Source organism: Piliocolobus tephrosceles, chromosome 11 (genome assembly GCF_002776525.5).
Source record: "Piliocolobus tephrosceles isolate RC106 chromosome 11, ASM277652v3, whole genome shotgun sequence".
NCBI lineage: Eukaryota > Metazoa > Chordata > Mammalia > Primates > Cercopithecidae > Piliocolobus > Piliocolobus tephrosceles.
The window spans coordinates 125,277,024-125,294,842 of NC_045444.1; the positions used below are offsets into that span (position 1 = coordinate 125,277,024).

The window sequence follows — 17,819 nt, forward strand, 5'->3', positions numbered from 1 at the left end:
GCTTCCTCTACAGCCTGCAGAACCAGGAGCCAATCAGACGCTTCCTCTACAGCCTGCAGAACCAGGAGCCAATCGGACCTCTTTTCCTATGAATCACACAGTCTGAGGTACTTCTCTACAGCAGTGCGGGAACGGCCTGACACAGGGACTCAGGCTGCTGTGAATGCCTGAGCGAGTTTACGTGTAGATAGATGTGTGCTTTCATCTCTGGCAGCAGAGCTGTGGGGCCATGTGGTGGCTGTGTCCAACCTTTTGAGGAACTGCTGGACTATGTCCACAGCAGCTCATCTCATCTCTTATCTTAAAGATGCTCTATTTCAAATGCCAGCATTTGATCAATACATTTTCAGCACGTTAGTTTTCCTCTTGACCAGCATCGCAGCACTAGCCTTGCCTACTAACTCCTCCTGAAAATGGACTTATCTGAGTGACTTTCAAGATGTCTGTGGGTTATGTAAACCTCTGTGGGCTGGCCCGGGCCCAGAACCGGCTCTGACAGTGTCCCTTCAACTTCCTGCTGGAGTTCTGCACCTGTACAACTCCACCCGGCCCCCCGGCCCTGTACACTCCGCTTATGCACTCAGGCAGTCTGCAAGTGCCGGAAGGCCTGGAAGATGGGCACTGTGGGTTGCTGGTTTACTTACAGGTATGTTTAGTAAATGGCCTTAGGAAACCCAAGAAAAAAGTGTTGCCCAAGTAGACTATTCCATTCACTGGCACTGATGCGCCACCACAGGCAGGACGTGGTCCAACTGAACTCACGTGGGCTGCTGGGAGAGGGCACTGGCCCTGCGCATCCCGCTGCAGGTGATCTGTTCCTCAGCCCAAGCTCCCAGCAGCATCCCTTCTGCCCCTGCCCAGCTCTGTGCCTCCCCGGTTCCCTCTTTCTGCCTCCTGGGCCCCCTCAAGGTCAGAAAGGGGCCAGTGCTGAAGACCGAGGCTGAAGCGTGCAGCACACAGTCACCCTGCGGCCCGGGAGCACTTCGCCGGCAAACCCACCTTGTTCATGTGCAGTTGCTGCTGCTGGAACTGCTGCTTGTGTTTCTCCAGAAACTGCTGATGCTGCTGCTGGATGACCAGGTGCTGCAGAGCCTGGGCGTTCTGGGGCAGCGGGGCCGACTGGGTTCGCCCCAGCGGGCGGTGCTGCCGCAGCTTGTGGATGGAAGGGGACACCCGGTCCGCACCGACCAAGGACTGTGCGTGGAGGGGCAGTGCTCCCAGGCCTGAAAGATACCAGTCTGAAGATAATTGGAGGAAGAAACAGCAGAGGGGAAGAGGGAGAAGAGAGGAGGGAGAGAGGGCTATTGAGTAAGTGATGGAGACAACTGCACCCTGTGCCTGCCGGCCCAGGCGCCCTGCCCTGGTGCCCCAGAGCTGACTCGCTAACTGGGCCCCTTCCAGCTGAGGCTGGGGCCGTGAGCCGGTGCTGTGGCACTACAGGAACCGTAATTTGGAGGCCATTTTCTATGGAAAATCAGGTCGACACAGGAAACGTCAGGAGTCCTGTGTGGCAGGTTTCAGAGAGGAAGCCCTTCCCAGGAGTGGCCACCACACAATTGTTCCTGGCGGCCACAGGCCCTAGAAAGGTGGGGTTTGGCCTGAACAGCACAGTGGGAGGGGAGACAGGGCCACCAGTGTGCTGAAAAAGGCTGCCACGGTTCTGGAGCCTCCAGGGATTTCCAACGACAGCCTGAGTTGTGAGAAAAATAATTGTCCTTAGGGTTGACATCATTTTAAGGTCTCTTTGAACACTGACTTTATACACAAAGATGGCATGAACACTTTGAAAAGTCCTGACGCATACTGTCAAAAGCCCTTTCTGAAAAGATCTGGCTAATCCCTGCCAGCTGAGTGGAGGACACCCACTTCACCACACCGTCACCAACCCTGTATTTTTTTGATTAAAAGAATCCATTTTGATAGGAGATGATCTTGCTTTAATTGGCATCTGTATCTTGATGTAAAACGCGACCTAGTCAAGTACACTTTTTCCTTCTGCATGCTTTTCATCGAGAGAGAGATATATGTATATATTGCAAATTGTTGGTTTAGGTAGTTTAACATTTTTCCATGGTTTTGTGGGCAAAAGGATCTAACGAACCCTCTGCCCTGCTCCGTGACAGGTTCCCCTGGTGACCTGAGGGGAGTAAACACTAAACAATGCTGCTCAGGGTAAAAATGACCCTGACCCACTCAAGGGCACATGACCGGGTGAAATGACAAAGGAAGTGACCAAACCAGCTCTTGGAGGCCCTGGTGGGGGACTCTTTGGAACTCAGCATCTGCCTGAGGCAGCCTGCTGTTCCTGCCCCCAGGTGGGGCTACATGCCGGCTGCAAGGGCTCCGGGATCTCCAGGGATACCAAGGTAGCCTGCCAGCAAGTGGCAGCTCCTGTCATGTCCCTCCCCCCGGACACTGAGGTCGGCGCTTGCTGGGCAGCTGGGTGTGTCATCAGGTTTAGTGGAGCCCAGGCCTCCCAGTGAGAGCCATGAATGTAGCTTAGTGCTTCTCAAGTCCCTTTGCAGGGGCTTTCTAAATTTAAGAAATACTATGTGATACGCAAATGCAGAGGATACATCCAGACTAAACCCAGCCAGACCCCCAGCAAGACCCCCAGCAAGACACCAGCAAGACCCCCAACAAGACACCCAGCAAGACCCCCAGCATGACCCCCAGCATGACCCTCAACAAGACCCCCAACAAGACACCCAGCAAGACCCCCAGCAAGACCCCAGCAAGCCTGCTCTTTGCTACCTTTTCACAAGTTATTCACCAGTGTTCTCTAAACCACCATCCCTTTTCACCCAACCCCACAACTTTCTGGAAAGATACATTATCTTAAATTTTATCATCAATGCTTGGCTACTAAATTAAAGAGAATGACTAAAAATCCATTCAGAATCATTCCCTGAAAACATTAAAAAAAAAAAAAAAAAAGTAAACCATCCTAAAGAAGGTATTTCAGAATTATCAGTTGTTGATGTGGGTATGATGTCAGAACCATTCCCTGAAAAGGTTAGAAAAAGAAAAAAGTAAAGCATCATAAAGAGGGCGTTTCAGGCCGGGCGCGGTGGCTGTAATCCTAGCACTTCCGGAGGCCAAGGTGGGTGGATCACCTAAGGTCAGCCTGGCCAACATGGCGAAACTCCGTCTATACTAAAAATACAAAAATTAGCTGCTCATGGTGGTACACGCCTGTAATTCCAGCTACTCAGGAGGCTGAGGCAGGAGAATCGCTTGAACCTGGAAGGCAAGGTTGCAGTGAGCCCAGATCATGCCAACACCCTAGGCGCGGGGAGAAAAAGCGAGACTGGGTCTTAAAAAAAAAAAAAAAAAAGAAAAAAGAAAAAAAAGGCATTTCAGAATTTGTCAAGTGTTGATGTGGGTTTTACGTGGGACTGAACTATTTCATGGAAGAAGTAAGGAAGTCAGCCACACGAAGCTGCCTTCAGGGGATGCAAAGGCTACGCAGTTGCTGACAAGGTCTCTTCTCAGAAAGCAACAGGAAGCTGAAAGACATTTTCCTCAGCACCGTTCCCCCGAAGCCTTAGTGTGCACACCATTCAGGGGTGGAGGCGGTGATAAGCTACACAGTCCCCTGCCCAGGCCGGACCCTCTGCAGAGGAGAAGGACATGCCAATTTCATAGGATTCAGCTTTCCGGTGTGACACACGGTAAGGAACAAGTGACTCGAGCCAGCAGTGGGAGTGGGGGCTGCACAGCGCTCCCCAGCTCCTTTCCGTCCAGGTCTCTGCCTCCCGCCACCCTCCGCATGGGCCCAGGGATTTCCCAGGCCACCAGCTTCGCTCTGGGACACAGGCCTACGCCCCATGGGAACAGGGCTTCACTTTCAGAACTGGCGTGAGCAGAGACCCCTGTGCAGACTGGCCCTGTTCCTTTTCCAGTTGCACTCCCCAGGGGCCAGCCCCTCACTCTCTCTCAGCCTATCTCGCCCACTCAGAATTTCACTCCACTGCCTTGAGAGGGCAAACCCCAGGGCCGCCACACACGGGGACACCTTACCCGTGGGTATCCTGAAAAGCGGTGCCCTGGCCTCTGCAGACCAATGTGATTTGCTGGCTGGGTGGTTTCCAGTTTGGATCCCTGAGATCATTAACAAGAGCTTCTGATGACAGACCATGATGTGGTCTTCAGAATACACTGTCAGGGACTTTCGAGCATAAAATCCTAGTCCATCAGGATACAATTCTGTGGTCAGTGACCCAACTGCAGGGGCTGGCTGTGTGGTGCTGGGTGGGGTGCGGGGCAGAGCCTGCTTCTTGTGGTCCCAGTGGTCCCTTGCTCTGGGCTCCTCCACTGGGCACCTTAGCCAGGGTTTTCCCAGCTTCTGCTCTTTCTGCCCAGAGCACTGGCAGAAGCCCCTCCGTGTGTCCAGTGTAGGAGCAGTAACTGACCCTGGTTCTTGGCGCTGGACGGCTGTGTCCCTATGGCTGCTGGTTCTGCTCCTCCTGGAGGGACTTGGTGCTGAGCCTGAACTGTGCTCCGGGGCCAGCTTCCCTGGAAGTCCACACTCTAACACGCAATCACAATAACTGCAATGACAGTTCCTGAGGGAGCACCCTGGAATGCACCCAGTCAACCAGGGTCTAAGTTTTTAGCACACCCTGCTCAGCAGCAATACCCAAACTAATTAGTGAGTTTGCAAACGCATCACTTAGGCACACCCCACCAGGTATGGGGATTTAAGAAAACAGAAGGCGAAAGACTGGGTTGCTCTCAAGTTCCAGACCCAGATTTGAAGAGTTGGTCTTCGCACACTGGGAATCTGTTTAAGCGATGAATTCACATGAGATGAACAATTCAGGGTGCCTGAGTTCTTAAAAGTCCATCTGGTGTATTTCCATTGCTTTTTTTCTGTGAAATTCTTTAAAATCCCTCCATTGAGAAGTAAATCAGGCAACAGTTAGATCTGACTCACCGTTTGTAATCCTGGCCGCCCAAGGAACAATCTGCATGCCCTGGACCCACTTGGACCAATCAGTGTCTGTCTGAGCTTCTGGGGATGGAGCTGAGGCCAGGCCAGGGCTGAGGACCACAGCCTCGTGTGCCAGTTATGGGACATGAACCACGGCCAGCTGTGCTCAAGCCCTTCCTGGGACTCGCTGTTTTCGGGGGAAATCAGGCCTAAACGGTAGCACGCAATTGCTAACACAGAAGCCAGGGACGCCCTCCACTCAGCGTGTGACCGCAGGACAGTGGATCTCCACTGCCAGTTCAGGAAGGCAGTAGCCTTAAGACGCTGGTGGCAGGCTCTGTGTGGCCAGGATACTAGCAAGATCTGTGACAAGGTCACCTCCAGCAGGCACACACATCTCCCTCTACCTGGGCCCTTCCCTCTCCGCCTGCGGGCTCCTACTGAGAGCTCAGCTCTGATGCCACTTCTCCGAGAAGCCTTCCCTAGGCCCACCTGCGGCACAGCCCTGGTCTCCAGCCTTCTCCTCCACAAGCTGCACTACCAAGATCCTCCTGGTCTTGGGGGCCCTGTCTCTCGGGTCCTGACAGCAGGTTACACGGTTCTCAAAGTCCTGCTTCTCAGCCACACGGGCACCACAGAGGACTTAGCTGGGCTACCCAGGCAGTGATCATGCCCACAGTTTTGTGTCCAAGTACAGCAGCAGCACAGGGCTCTGCACACTCTCCTTCTCAGCCAGGAATGGGCTCCTGAGCTCCATTCCCCGCCTCAGCTGGTTATGCAGAGACTAAGATGTACCAGCCACTCTGCAAAGATCTGAGTCCACAGTGACCATGGGAGCAGCACATAAACAGGGATATAGAAGAGGCGCGCCAAGCCTGTGACTGGCGAGCAGCTGCCCGGGGTGGTGTGGAAAGGGGCTGACTGGAGGTAGGTGGTATGCAGGAGGCAGCTCCGGGAGACCCTGGACCACGGCTCACCCCTCTGGTCTCCGCTGGTGACCTCACCCACCGAGGCCTCTGTTTCAAAGCATTTGTGACTGGACGGCTGTTCTAGCTTTGATATCCTATTCACCTACGCACCATGATTACCCACGAGAAGGTGGGTCTGTCTGTGGGCCAGGAAAACACACGCACTGCTGTCCAGAGACCAACTCAAGCAGGAGCGCATCAAAAACTGCAGGAAAGGGCAGAACACGGAAACGAAGATGCAGCGTGGTCCAGGGAAGGAGCAACAAGGCAGGGCTGGGGCAGGGCTGGAGGCCTGGGATGAGGGGCAGATGAACCGTGCCTGATGGGGAAAAGAGCCTTGGCTCTGGGGGCCGGCTGCGGCCTGGTCCAGCATTGAGCTGGCTGGCCTGGCTGCTGTGCTGGACTAGGGAAGAGAAACGAGGCTGGTAGAATAAGGCTGGAGTTCCTGCTCACAAGCTGGGACTTCACTCCAGGCCAGTGCCGCCCTGCCAGGACCTTCTGTGACAATGAGAACATTTGCGGGCACTGCGGCCGTGCACTGGATGTGGTGCACATGTGACTGAGAAACTGAATTCTAATTCTTTTTTTTTTTTTTTTGAGATGGAGTCTCGCTCTGTCACCCAGGCTGGAGTGCAGCAGCGTGATTTTGGCTCACTGCAACCTCCGCCTCCCGGGTTCAGGCCATTTTCCTACCTCAGCCTCTGGAGTAGCTGCGACTTAAGGCATCTGCCACCACGCCTGGGTATTTTTTTTTTTAATTTTTAGTAGAGACACGGTTTCACCGTGTTAGCCAGGATGGTCTTGATCTCCTGACCTTGTGATCCGCCCGCCTCGGCCTCCCAAAGTGCTGGGATTATAGGCATGAGCCACGGTGCCTGGCAAACCTAATTCTAACTCTGACTTTCTATTGGCCACTGAATTCTTATTCTGACTTTCTATTGGCAGCTCCCTGGGGCTGGTGGCTCCTGACCCGGCCAGTACTGCTCTAGACAGCGTGGGGGCCTCCAGGCCTTCAAGGAGAGTCCGGTGGCTGCAGAAGGACAGACTGGAGGGGCAGGAACCTGTGCAGGAGGCTTCTGCCCACAAGAGGATGGGGCAATCCCAGCGGGTTCCAAATGAGGGCCTTACTCATGGCGGGGCTGGGGAAGGGTCCTGAGGCACTGAGGACAGACGGGGCTGGCTGGGGCAGTGAGAGAGTATGGGAGGTGGCAGGTGAAGAAGAACAAGGCAACGCCGCCAGCACCTGCAGGGGCATATGAGTGCACAGCCCACTTAACCCTCATCAGGCGCACGGGGGCAGACCGTGTAGTGTCCCCGCTTCCCAGATGGGAAAACAAGGCGCACAGAGCACGAGTGGCTTCCCAGGGTCACGGAGCAGGAGAAAGCTGGGACTACGCTGTACACGGGACACTGGCTCGGAGGCTCCCAGCCAGGGGGTTTGCAGGATGAGCCGCTGGCAACCTGGGGAGGCCATGCAGGAGGAAGGGGTTTGCAGAGTTTTGGAGGTGGCGGCACGGGACTGGAGGGGCTTGCTGGGCACAGGTGTAAAGCAAAGCCAGAGCAAGCTGGGCAGCCATGCATGGGCCCCCTGGCACTACAGAGCCTGGGGAGGGCACCGTGGGCAGGTCCCCATGCCAATGAGCAAGTTGCACCCGGGAGGAAAAGAGGACTGACTATACACAGGGAAGAAGCAATGCCGGGTTCAGCACGTTTCTCAGAGAGGTGAGATCCATGCAAACTGGATATTCAGGTTCTATCAAAAAGGCTGTTTTCCAAACACCTGATATATAAGATTACACATGTTACTTAATTACGCATCATAAACTGGTTTAGAGAACGAAAGAAGATGAGTGACAAACAGAAACATCTCTGACGAAGTGAATCCCAGGAATCCTGAAGGATCAGGATATTTTACGTTTTTAAAAGATACGAGAGAGAAACTCAGGTGTCCTTCACTACCCACCCTCGTGCTAGCTGCTCCACAGCATCTAAGAGACTCAGACGCAATCTCAGATACATTCCTCCAGAGAGATCCCCGTGCCTGCCACCGTGGCCGGAGCTCAGACAGGCACTGTGAGGGCTGCCCCCTCCTCGTTACACCACGGGCTCCTTTGCTCTAGACAGGCAGGGACACAAATTCAAGCTTCTGGAGAAACAAACAGAAAGGGGCTCAGATACAAAACAAAGATTGCCTCATGTGGCTTCTGGGCAAAGAAGGAATAAGAAGGAATCCTCTCTGTCTAAACAGACACATGGGCAGCACAAAACAAGAAAACACCAAAATCCACCAGACTAGTCAAGCCAGAGGCCCAAGCCCACCCAAGCCAGCCCCCAGTCCCACGCATCCTGCAGCATAGCCTCCTACAACATGCCAAGCCCGAGTTTTCACCAAGTTCACTGCCAGAGTTTCACAGGGGCAGCTCTGAGGGTATTTCAGCTTTGCATTGGCAACAACAGATTTCCAGGAAGCCAAACCCAAAGCTATGAAGATATATAATCATGACCCGCATGGCAAGGGGGTAGGTAGAGGCTCCCTCATTTATTTATTTATTTATTTATTTATTTATTTATTTATTTATTTATTTATTTATTTATTTTTGAGACAGAGTCTTGCTCTGTCGCCCAGGCTGGAGTGCAGTAGCACCATCTTGGCTCACTGCAACCTCTGCCTTCCGGTTTCAAGCGATTCTCCTGCCTCAGCCTCCCGAGTAGCTGGGATTACAGGTGTGCACCACCATGCCCAGCTAATTTTTGTATTTTTAGTAGGGACAGGGTTTCACCATGTTAGTCAGGCTGGTCTTGAACTCCTGACCTCAGGTGATCCACCTGCCTCGGCCTCCCAAACTGCTGGGGTTACAGGTGTGAGTCACCACGCCCGGCCGGTGCTCCCTCATTTCTGAAGTGACACTTTCACATTGCTGTTGCTATGTAATTTCATAAGGAAGTTCCCATTTTTCTCTAAATTGTATTTTTCTAAATGTAACCACACCCCCGGACAGTGCACATTTGTAAAAGTTCTGCTAACACCAACTGACCACAAGAGTCAGTTCTGGGCTTCCAGTGCTGGCTCAGCTTGGTCCAGATAGAAACCCAAACTGCAAGAGCCAGTGGCCTCTCCCAAAAGGTGAGAAAGGGGAGGTGACTTCCGCTTCCACTCCATCTACCTGACTCTGGGAGTGAGGCGTGGATCTTCACTGCAGTCACGGCAGCTACATTACGTGACGGGGATGTGTGTTTGGGAACTGTGGGGGTGAGACAGGTGTGCCTTCGTCTCCTCCAAAGGCAGGCGAGGGCCGGGTGCCATCCAGAGCACGGGTAGCCTCAGAGCCCGGCTGCACCCAGGCCCATCTGTGCTCACCTGTGACGAGCGGCGCTTGTGCCGGCGGCTGCTCCAGTAAGACCATGTGCTGCAGAAGAGGGCTGTGCGCTGCCCCTCCGTCCCGCTCCAAGGGCGAGGTGCTCAGGTAGGGAGTGAGGTGGGTGCCAGGGAAAAGGGAGAGCCGCTGCTGGAGGGCGGGAAGGGCGAGTCTCTCGGCATCCTGCTGGCCCGCCGTGCCCTGGAAAGCACAGCCGGGGATGCTGGGGTGGTAGGGCCCATCACCGCCACCCCACGCCACACGGACCCACGGGGGCTGACTTACAGCAGCAGGGCCGGTGGCAGGCAGACCCAGCGTGATATTGGGCAGGGACGGCGACGTGTAGAGGGGAAGTGGAGCGGCCGAGCCTTCTCGTGTCACAAGTCTGTGCGCCAAACTCGTCTGGGGACAGAACACACGATGACTGTCACGGTCTGTTACGGCCAAACATCAGCAATATACACCAAGAAAAACCACGATGAAAACACCTGTGGCAGCCTGCACTGAATTCTGATATATGAGTGCAAACATACGTGTAGCAAATGATACAGCAACGAGAGCATGAGATTTCAACACGCACCGCAACATGAAAGCCCAATTCACGGCTCCAGTTTCCTCCCCGCGATACGAGTTCTTCTGTCACCTTGTCCAGCATCATCGTGTTGATTTCTATTCAGTTTGATTATTTACCACAGAATAGTCAGAAGGAAATCTAGGATAATATAGTTTCCAATGCCGTTTTGCAGTTTCTAGGATAATACACTTTACAATGCCTTTTTGTAGCTGGCCATGTCTTTCCAGACAACAAGAAAAGCAGAAACCAAAAAGGAAATAAAATTTAATTGTGTGTTTAAAAATAACTCTAAGGGTATGACTGGATCGTTACACAAAGGATAAATGCTTGAGAGGATGGGCGCCCCACACTTTGCATGACGTGACAATTACGCATTGCAGGCCTGTATCAAAACATCTCACGTACCCCATAAATATGTACATTATGTACTCACACAAATTAAAAATAAAAAGAAAATCATAAAACAACTGCTTCTATGAAAGGCAGGCAATGATGACAACAATACCGACCACGTATGAGGCAGATGAGGGTCAGCACAGAGAGCTTGCAAATCAAATGACTAACAGTGAGAAAAGCACGTGGTGAAGACCAGTGACGGCAGAGCTCAGGAAGCGGAAGACGGCAGGAAAACACATTATGCTCATCTGGAAACGGATTTTGAAACCCAAAAAACTGGCAAACATTTTGGAAAAATGATAATACTACCTTGGCCTAGAGGAACCGCAAACGCTGTTGGGTGGACTACAGATCCATTAGCGGCATCCTTTCTGCGGGACAATTTGGCAGTCTATAGCAAAGGCCTTCAGAATCAGTCTAACCTTTGATCCTAGAGCTCCACTCTTGGGATGCAACGTTAAGAAATTAGGAGAAGGCCTGCTGCCCATGAAGCCTCGGCCGTGGGGCTGAGCACCCAGCAGGCAGGGCAGAGCAATGCGGCTTCCCCAGCACCTCAGTGTTAACAGAATGGAAGGGCGTTGCACATCCCGACACTCTGGGGGTTAGGAACAATCTTGGGTGATTACTTGGACACTTGTTTATGATACATTAAGTTAGAAAAACTGGTTATAGATCATGTAACTTTTAAAGAATGGGCTTGGGTAAAGCAAACATAAGCCAGGAGTAAGGATTAGAAGGCCACACATGAAGGGTCAGCAGCAACAGTCTCCAAGGACTTGAACTACTGTGATATTTAACATCTTTTTGCTTGTAGAATGAATGTGTTTTGCTAAAAAGGACATTAGTTTATCACCACTATATCCCCTACACAGTAGCTATTCAAGGAATGTCTGCTGAATGAATGGGCAAACAGAGAATGAATAAATGTTGATGTAATCATGCTAGTTAGTGGGGTTTGGCAGATAGAAATCTCCTTGCCAGAAATTAACATTAACAACGAATAAACAGATTCCATTATACTCTCTACCTCCACAACAGCAACTTTTTTAGCTCCCCTAGATGAACGAGAAAATGTGATGTTTGTCTTTCTGTCCCTGGCTTAGTTCACTTAACATGAAGGCCTCTAGTTCCATCTGTGTTGCTGCAAATGTCAGGATTCCATCCTTTTTGATGGCTACATAGTACTCCACTGTGTATAGCACCACATTTTCTCTGACTATTCATCCACTGAAGGACACTGAGGCCGATTCTGCCTCTTGCCTATTGTGGAAGATTTATGACTAAGACCTCAAAAGCACAGGCAACAAAAACGAAAACAGACAACTTGGACTCTGCTCAGCTAAAAAGCTTCTGCACAGCAAAGGAAAAAAATCACCAGAGTGAAGAGACGGCCTGCGGAAAGGAGAAACCTGCAAGTTATTCATCCGACAAGGGAAGAGTATCCAGAATTTGCGGGGAACTCCAGCAACTCACCAGCAAAACCCAAAGCAGCCCATATAAAAGTGGGCAAAGGATCTGAAGAGACATTTCCCAAAAGACATAGGAGTGGCCCGTGGGGACATGAAGAAATGCTTCTCCTGACAAACACACTCAGGTTGTTCCTACAGAACAGAAAGCCCAGCCTTCTCACTCAGGAGCAAGTTCACAGCGCACTTCGCCCAAGACGAAACCCTGCAACTCACTTTAGATTTGCTCACAGATTACACTGTGTAAGTAATGATTAAAGGGCTACTGAGAAAAACATTTTTCCTAGACAATTTTTTTTCGTCAAAAGTTAAAGACTTACCAGTAAGTTATGCTGTAGAGAAAATGCTTGTGATTTCCAGGAAAGCACAACTGTGCTTGTGTTATTATCATTTGGGAACAAAATAAGGAGATGTTCTAACGTTTGCAAAGTTTCTATTTCCTTTGTAAGCAAGGTTTTTTTTTGTGTGTGTGTTTTTTTTGGGTTTTTTTTAAGCCCATTTCTGGAACTAAAGGAGCCTTCTGAGAATTTGTTCCTTGGAGAGGCCGACTGGTCCACTTGAGAAATCGCAGGGCGCTCTGCCATCTGCTGTCTCAGGGCTGAGCCCTGCAGGAGGCTGGAGCCCCCCGGACCTCACCCTAGGATGTGTTCAGAGGCAAAGTCCACGGGCCTGAAGTCAGGGCATCGAGGCACGCATGTAAATAACAGCAGCAGCGGCCACAGAGGAGCTGTCCCTTTAAGTACCTGGATGACACACTGGGCTTCCCTGGCCCTGTAGAGGAGGAGGTGCCCGGCACACTGGGCTTCCCTGGGTCCGGGGGGCCTTCAAGGTACAGTAGTGTTTCTGGGGACCCCAGGGTGAACAGAAAAGGCAGCGCTGAGAGCCAGGCTGGCAGGCCCCTGCTCCCGCCATGTCCCCATCCACTCAAGATGCCCGTTCTGATGGGCAGGCTCACTAGCCTCTGCACCACGTGGGAACGGAGAACCAGCCCCTGGCTGTGAAGCACGGGCGTTCTCAGAGACCTGTCCAACTCTAGCGATACTGAAACCCAGAAAGGGCGCCTGGGTGTGATCCACATGCAAAGGCTGCCCTTGCCCACTCTAATGAACGTCTGATGTGGGACATGAACAATGGCACCTCTCGGTATTTCCTGCAACTCCTTCTACCCGTTCTATTAATTTCCAGTAGCTTCATTTACATATCATGATTTGTAAAAATTAACACAGAACTGGAATGACGGAGACCCACCCAAACAAGGTACTGTCCAGTATTAACTACCATGCACACAAGTGTCCCATTTTAAATAAAAACGTGTAATCAACAAGATACAACCAGTGTTAACCTCAGAGGGCAGGAAGTAATAGGTTGCATTATAAGGCTTATTACTGGTAGACCTCAGCTATGACCACAGCCATACAGAGGACTGTTAAAACTTCTAATCATCTAAATAAGTACTGAAGCTGGCAGGCTGAAGACAGGTAATAAAAGAAATCGATGTATGAAGTAAAAAGAATAAGAGAAAATGGGGATTAAGCAGCCTGGAGGCAAAGTGCAAAATTCATTCCTAGCAGTAATTCTAGTCTCTAAAAATGTTTATACATAAACAGTCTTAAAATTTGAAATGAAAATGCTAAACACTCATGCCTCTGAATCCCAGCTAAGATTTGCCAATCCTCTGGAAGGGCAGGATTCATTTCTAAATATTTAAGAAGGAAAGTCAATAACTATATTTCATAAATTATAGCCTTCTGTAAGTTGGAGAGAATTCGGAAGGAACCTCCCACTCAGTAGAACTGTGCCCCATGAAGCAGCAGCATTTCCAGCTCAACTCATCAGAAAACTCACTGCCAAAGCCTCCCTTCCCACCCTGCCCCACGGTCAGGCTGACCCAGGCCCAGGGCACCACTCAGCCCATGGGACTGCCTCTCTCCTCTTCCCCGTGCTCTGGAGGTGGCCTCTCCTCCTCAGTGGGGCATTGTGTGGAGTGGGGGGCGGGTCCTTGCTGCCTGCCTGGCTCTGTCTCTGGGCCTGGCACAAGGCGCTCGAGACACGTGTGGGACAAAGACAGAGGGCGCGAAGGAGCTCGAGATACACAGAGTGAGGTCCTGAGACCTGCTGCCCTGGAAAACCTCTGGGTGTGGTCAGGGCGTGACTCTGTCAGCCTGGGCACCACTCCTCCCTGCCTTGCCGCTCGGCTCCTGCGTCTCCGACATCTTTCCCACCCAGGGACTCCAGGCGTCCCCTGACTCCTCTTTAGTTTGCCAACGTGTTTCCCAGCCTGTGGCACCACTTGGGGTCTGATGAAGGCAGGAGACCAGGGGTGCTGAGCTCTGCGGTCTGAGATGCCTGGAAAAGCTCCCCGCTCTGTGGCTTTGGCCGGCCCTGCCGTGCTGACCATGGGTGATGCTCCAGTCAGCCCTGACACATGGTTTGTTGGCCAACATTGCGTTGTGCATTTCTCAATACGAAATAAAAAATTTTAAGTCTTTTTTTTTTGGAGACGGAGTCTCGCCCTGTCGCCCAGGTTGGAGTGCAGTGGCGCCATCTCGGCTCACTGCAAGCTCCGCCTCCCGGGTTTACGCCATTCTCCTGCCTCAGCCTCCCCAGTAACTGGGACTACAGGCGCCCACCACGTCGCCCGGCTAGTTTTTTTGTATTTTTTTTAGTAGAGACGGAGTTTCACCGTGTTAGCCAGGATGGTCTCGATCTCCTGACCTCGTGATCCGCCTGTCTCGGCCTCCCAAAGTGCTGGGATTACAGGCTTGAGCCACCGCGCCCGGCCGAAAATTTTAAGTCTTACTTAACAACTATGCCCACGTGCCCATGGCGTCTTAGCCACTCTCAGACACTGGCGACCACGGTGAGCCGGGCAGCAGGGTCCTGTTTACCTAGAGCACCTGCCACGTGTGGGCTTGTGCTGTGACACCATCTAGGGACATCTGCTCTGGAAGAGGTCAGGAGAAAGGACCAGGCTCAGGGCTGTCCCCGACGTGCCTGGAACGAGTGTGGTCATAATACAAGGAGATGTCTGTGATGAGAGGAAGGCAGGAGGGTTAAGCAACCTCCAACTGCGTCCTTGTCAGGAAGGTTCACAGGCCACTTTCCCTCACCCCAAACTGGAAGGTGAAGAGTGAAGGGCAAGTGCAAAGTGGGGTCATTTCGAGCTCATCTGTCCCGAGTCCGACTCTCGCCATGGGACACAGGACAAACGCCTGGCACTGACCTCCGCCGGGATGCTGGGGACGGCGGGCGCGATGCCGTTCTCTGCGCTGACGCTCCCGGAGCTGTTGTTGGGTGAGCTGGGTCCGGAGCCTGGGGCGCTGCTGCACGCGGAGTCTGCAGAGGCAGAAATACCATGGTGAGTGTTACTCCACGCGGAGAGAGGGCCACGCAGAGGGAGGGCCGCACTGACCTGTGGCCCGAATGCCCGGTGCCTTCCATGGACCTGCTTGTTAGCTTGCGACAGGCAGAGGTCGCAACAAAAAGAACATGGCCATGGTTTCAAAAAAGAAAGTATGATGCTGATTTCTGATTTTCTAGTTTGGCCACTGACTTCACTTTTTCTAGGACATGCACGTTACCAATTTTATACCTCATTTGATTTTCAAGACCATTTTACACACCAAAAAGATAAATCCTTAAACACTTATTAGTAACCTAACAACAGAAGACCAGGAAATGCAGAAGCTAAGTGACTTTGAAAAGCAAAAGGTCAGCTTTCCTGTGCTCACTATAAAAAGCTTCGTTCAAAATAAAGCAACCTACCATTAGTGTTGACTCTGGGCTGAATCCTCTCATTTTCCCTACATAGCAGCAAGCATCCAGGGGAAAATATAGCCAGTGTCTCCTGAGATCTATCAGTGCTACTGAAACACACACGCTCGGACAGTCTCAGAGGATCTTTAACCATCTGCGTGGCTTGACCCTGGTTAATGAGACCAGATTCCGCTCTGACTGAATGCGACTTCCAAAAGGAGCCACATCCAATCCAAAGATGCCTTCACCTCTGAAGGGGCCTGCTGTTATTTTGGGCACACACATCCACGTGGGAGGCCACTGCGGCTCTTGATATTCATGCAAGGATTTGTTTGGCTTGTCATATGATGTTTAGTTTAATGGCATTTTAACAATGGCATCATCTGGTTAAAGCTTTCCAAAGAAAACATTAACGTGACCTATTTGCCTCGAGAACTCCGGGCGTCTGCTGTTCAGCAATGACTCCGGGTGCTCAGAATCTCACCCCAACCCATATGCTCAGCGCATATGGTCAGAAGGAAGGGGCATGGTGAGGGTCATGGAGGGGAGGTTAAGGGACATTTTCCCCAAGTAGCCCCTCAAAGGAGCCGTCCCCAGCAAAGCCTCCTCCACGGTCTGCTTGCTGCCCGGGTCCTCCTGGAGCCCACGAGGATGCAGGCGCCCACTCATGCTGACTCACATGGTATCCACGCCTGTTGGAGGTGGTGACTCTGCAAATATAGCCCTGAGCCACAGTGAGGAGGATGAGGAGGGTGGGGGGACAGGAAAAGACACCCACAGCTCCCCCAACCTGGCAGACCTGATTCTAAACATTGCCTTTATTAGCTCATCCATCTCTCAGTCACTGTTTGAGGAAGGTGCCATTATGACCCTGTTTCACAGAAGAGGAGATCGAGGCACGGAGCAGCAACATCACTCGTCCCAGGCCACAAGGCTTGAGGGAGCCATCAAGGGCGTCTGCATACCAGAGTTAACCCAGCTGGATGGTGAAGGCGCGCCTCCTCTGTACCCAGGAACACGCTGGGTACATCTTGCCCTTGACAGCAGGGCAGTCTAAACCTCTCAAGGGCAAACCACTTTGTCCACCCAGAAGCCCTGCACCAGCTGCTCCTCATGGCTCTTGGAGCTCAAATGAGTGTGGGGTCAGCTCACTGTCCTGGGCACTGAGCACGAATACAGGACCGGGTCCCGACCCTGTCCCCTCCTCTTTCTCTCCCTGGTCCTCTCACCCTCTCACTTCCACCAGACACCAACTCCAGAGGGAGGCTTCTCCGGCTGCCGAGGCCATGTTATTTGCACTGTGAGTGGGCATTCTGAGAATGCCACCTGGGCTGAGCCAGTGTTTGCATTTCACTCAAGAAAGCAGGACCCGCCTTCTCTAGTCCCCTCCAACTCTCCCACCTCTGCCCCACCTGAAGCCCACCGTGGCCCACCCTAGACCCCTGCTCTCTGATGTCAATCTGACTCCAGCTACACACCACGATCCAGCAGATATTCCTTGAAACAGGCGCCTCCCGGCTGTGTCGTCAGATAAACACCCTCACGCATGTGCCTGGGGAGTCCAGACAACTTTTGGGGACGGTAAAAATTATACGTGTAACTTTCCACCCACTTTTAACTCAATGAGGTTAAATTGTTTTTTTTTTTGCATTCTACTTCCTGAATAGGTCTCAGAAAATTCATATAAACGCATAATCTGCATAGTATTATTTAGATCAGCAAAACGGGAACACCACTGGAGGTGCACAAAATGCGTGTGGCTGAAATTGAGTGGAGGATGCAGGATGGGGCAGGAAGATGGTGAGAATTCAGTGGTAAAGAAGGCGCAGAACACGGGCTGCGGGAAGGCGTGCAGGGTGAGCAGGATTCACTGTGGACAGAGTGCATATGGGAACGCATTTTCTTCTCTGTGCTCTACAGTAGATACCCATTTAATTAGTGACTGAGAAAAAGCAGAGTATCCACCTGGCTCTCTATCCGCCAAGAACCGCAACTGCCTCCACCGCTCCGTGTGGGACCACCCTGCCGAATACCTGTCTTCTGAAAATCAGCTCCACTCAGAGCAGCCTCCCCACGGTGGCAGCTCCCTGGTGCCAGTGCTGGCCAGGAAATGCACAACCCTCTGCCTCTCTGCCCCAGCCCCACTCACCCGCCAAGTCCCAGTGCAAATGCCACCTTCTGCAGAGCTCTGCTGGCTCAGCGTGGCTTGTGCTGATCTCCCAGCCCCTAGGTCCCTCGGCATGGGCTCTCTCTATGCCACAGCTCAGCAATGATCACGCCCTGCCACGCATGGCTCCTGGGTGAGCTCAGCACTGAACATGCCCTGTCACTCATGACTCCTGGGTGAGCTCAGCACTGATCACGCCC

At 52.2% G+C, this 17,819-nt stretch overlaps 1 protein-coding gene across 10 annotated transcripts in view; it reads right to left on the reverse strand.

Moving 5' to 3' along the window:
* HDAC4 (histone deacetylase 4) overlaps positions 1-17,819 on the reverse strand; it is a 343,637-nt gene that overhangs the window by 74,655 nt on the left and 251,163 nt on the right. For 7 of the 10 annotated variants that reach the window (XM_023228691.3, XM_023228693.2, XM_023228692.2 and 4 more), the window contains 4 exons: positions 14,920-15,032; positions 9,546-9,662; positions 9,263-9,461; positions 1,000-1,238 (listed from right to left, as the gene is read on the reverse strand). In XM_023228691.3, coding sequence (XP_023084459.1) covers positions 1,000-1,238; positions 9,263-9,461; positions 9,546-9,662; positions 14,920-15,032 — 668 coding nt within the window. The remainder of the gene's footprint in view (positions 1-999; positions 1,239-9,262; positions 9,462-9,545; positions 9,663-14,919; positions 15,033-17,819) is intronic. The other 3 variants (XM_023228694.2, XM_023228690.2, XM_023228688.2) reach the window with 1 other exon arrangement.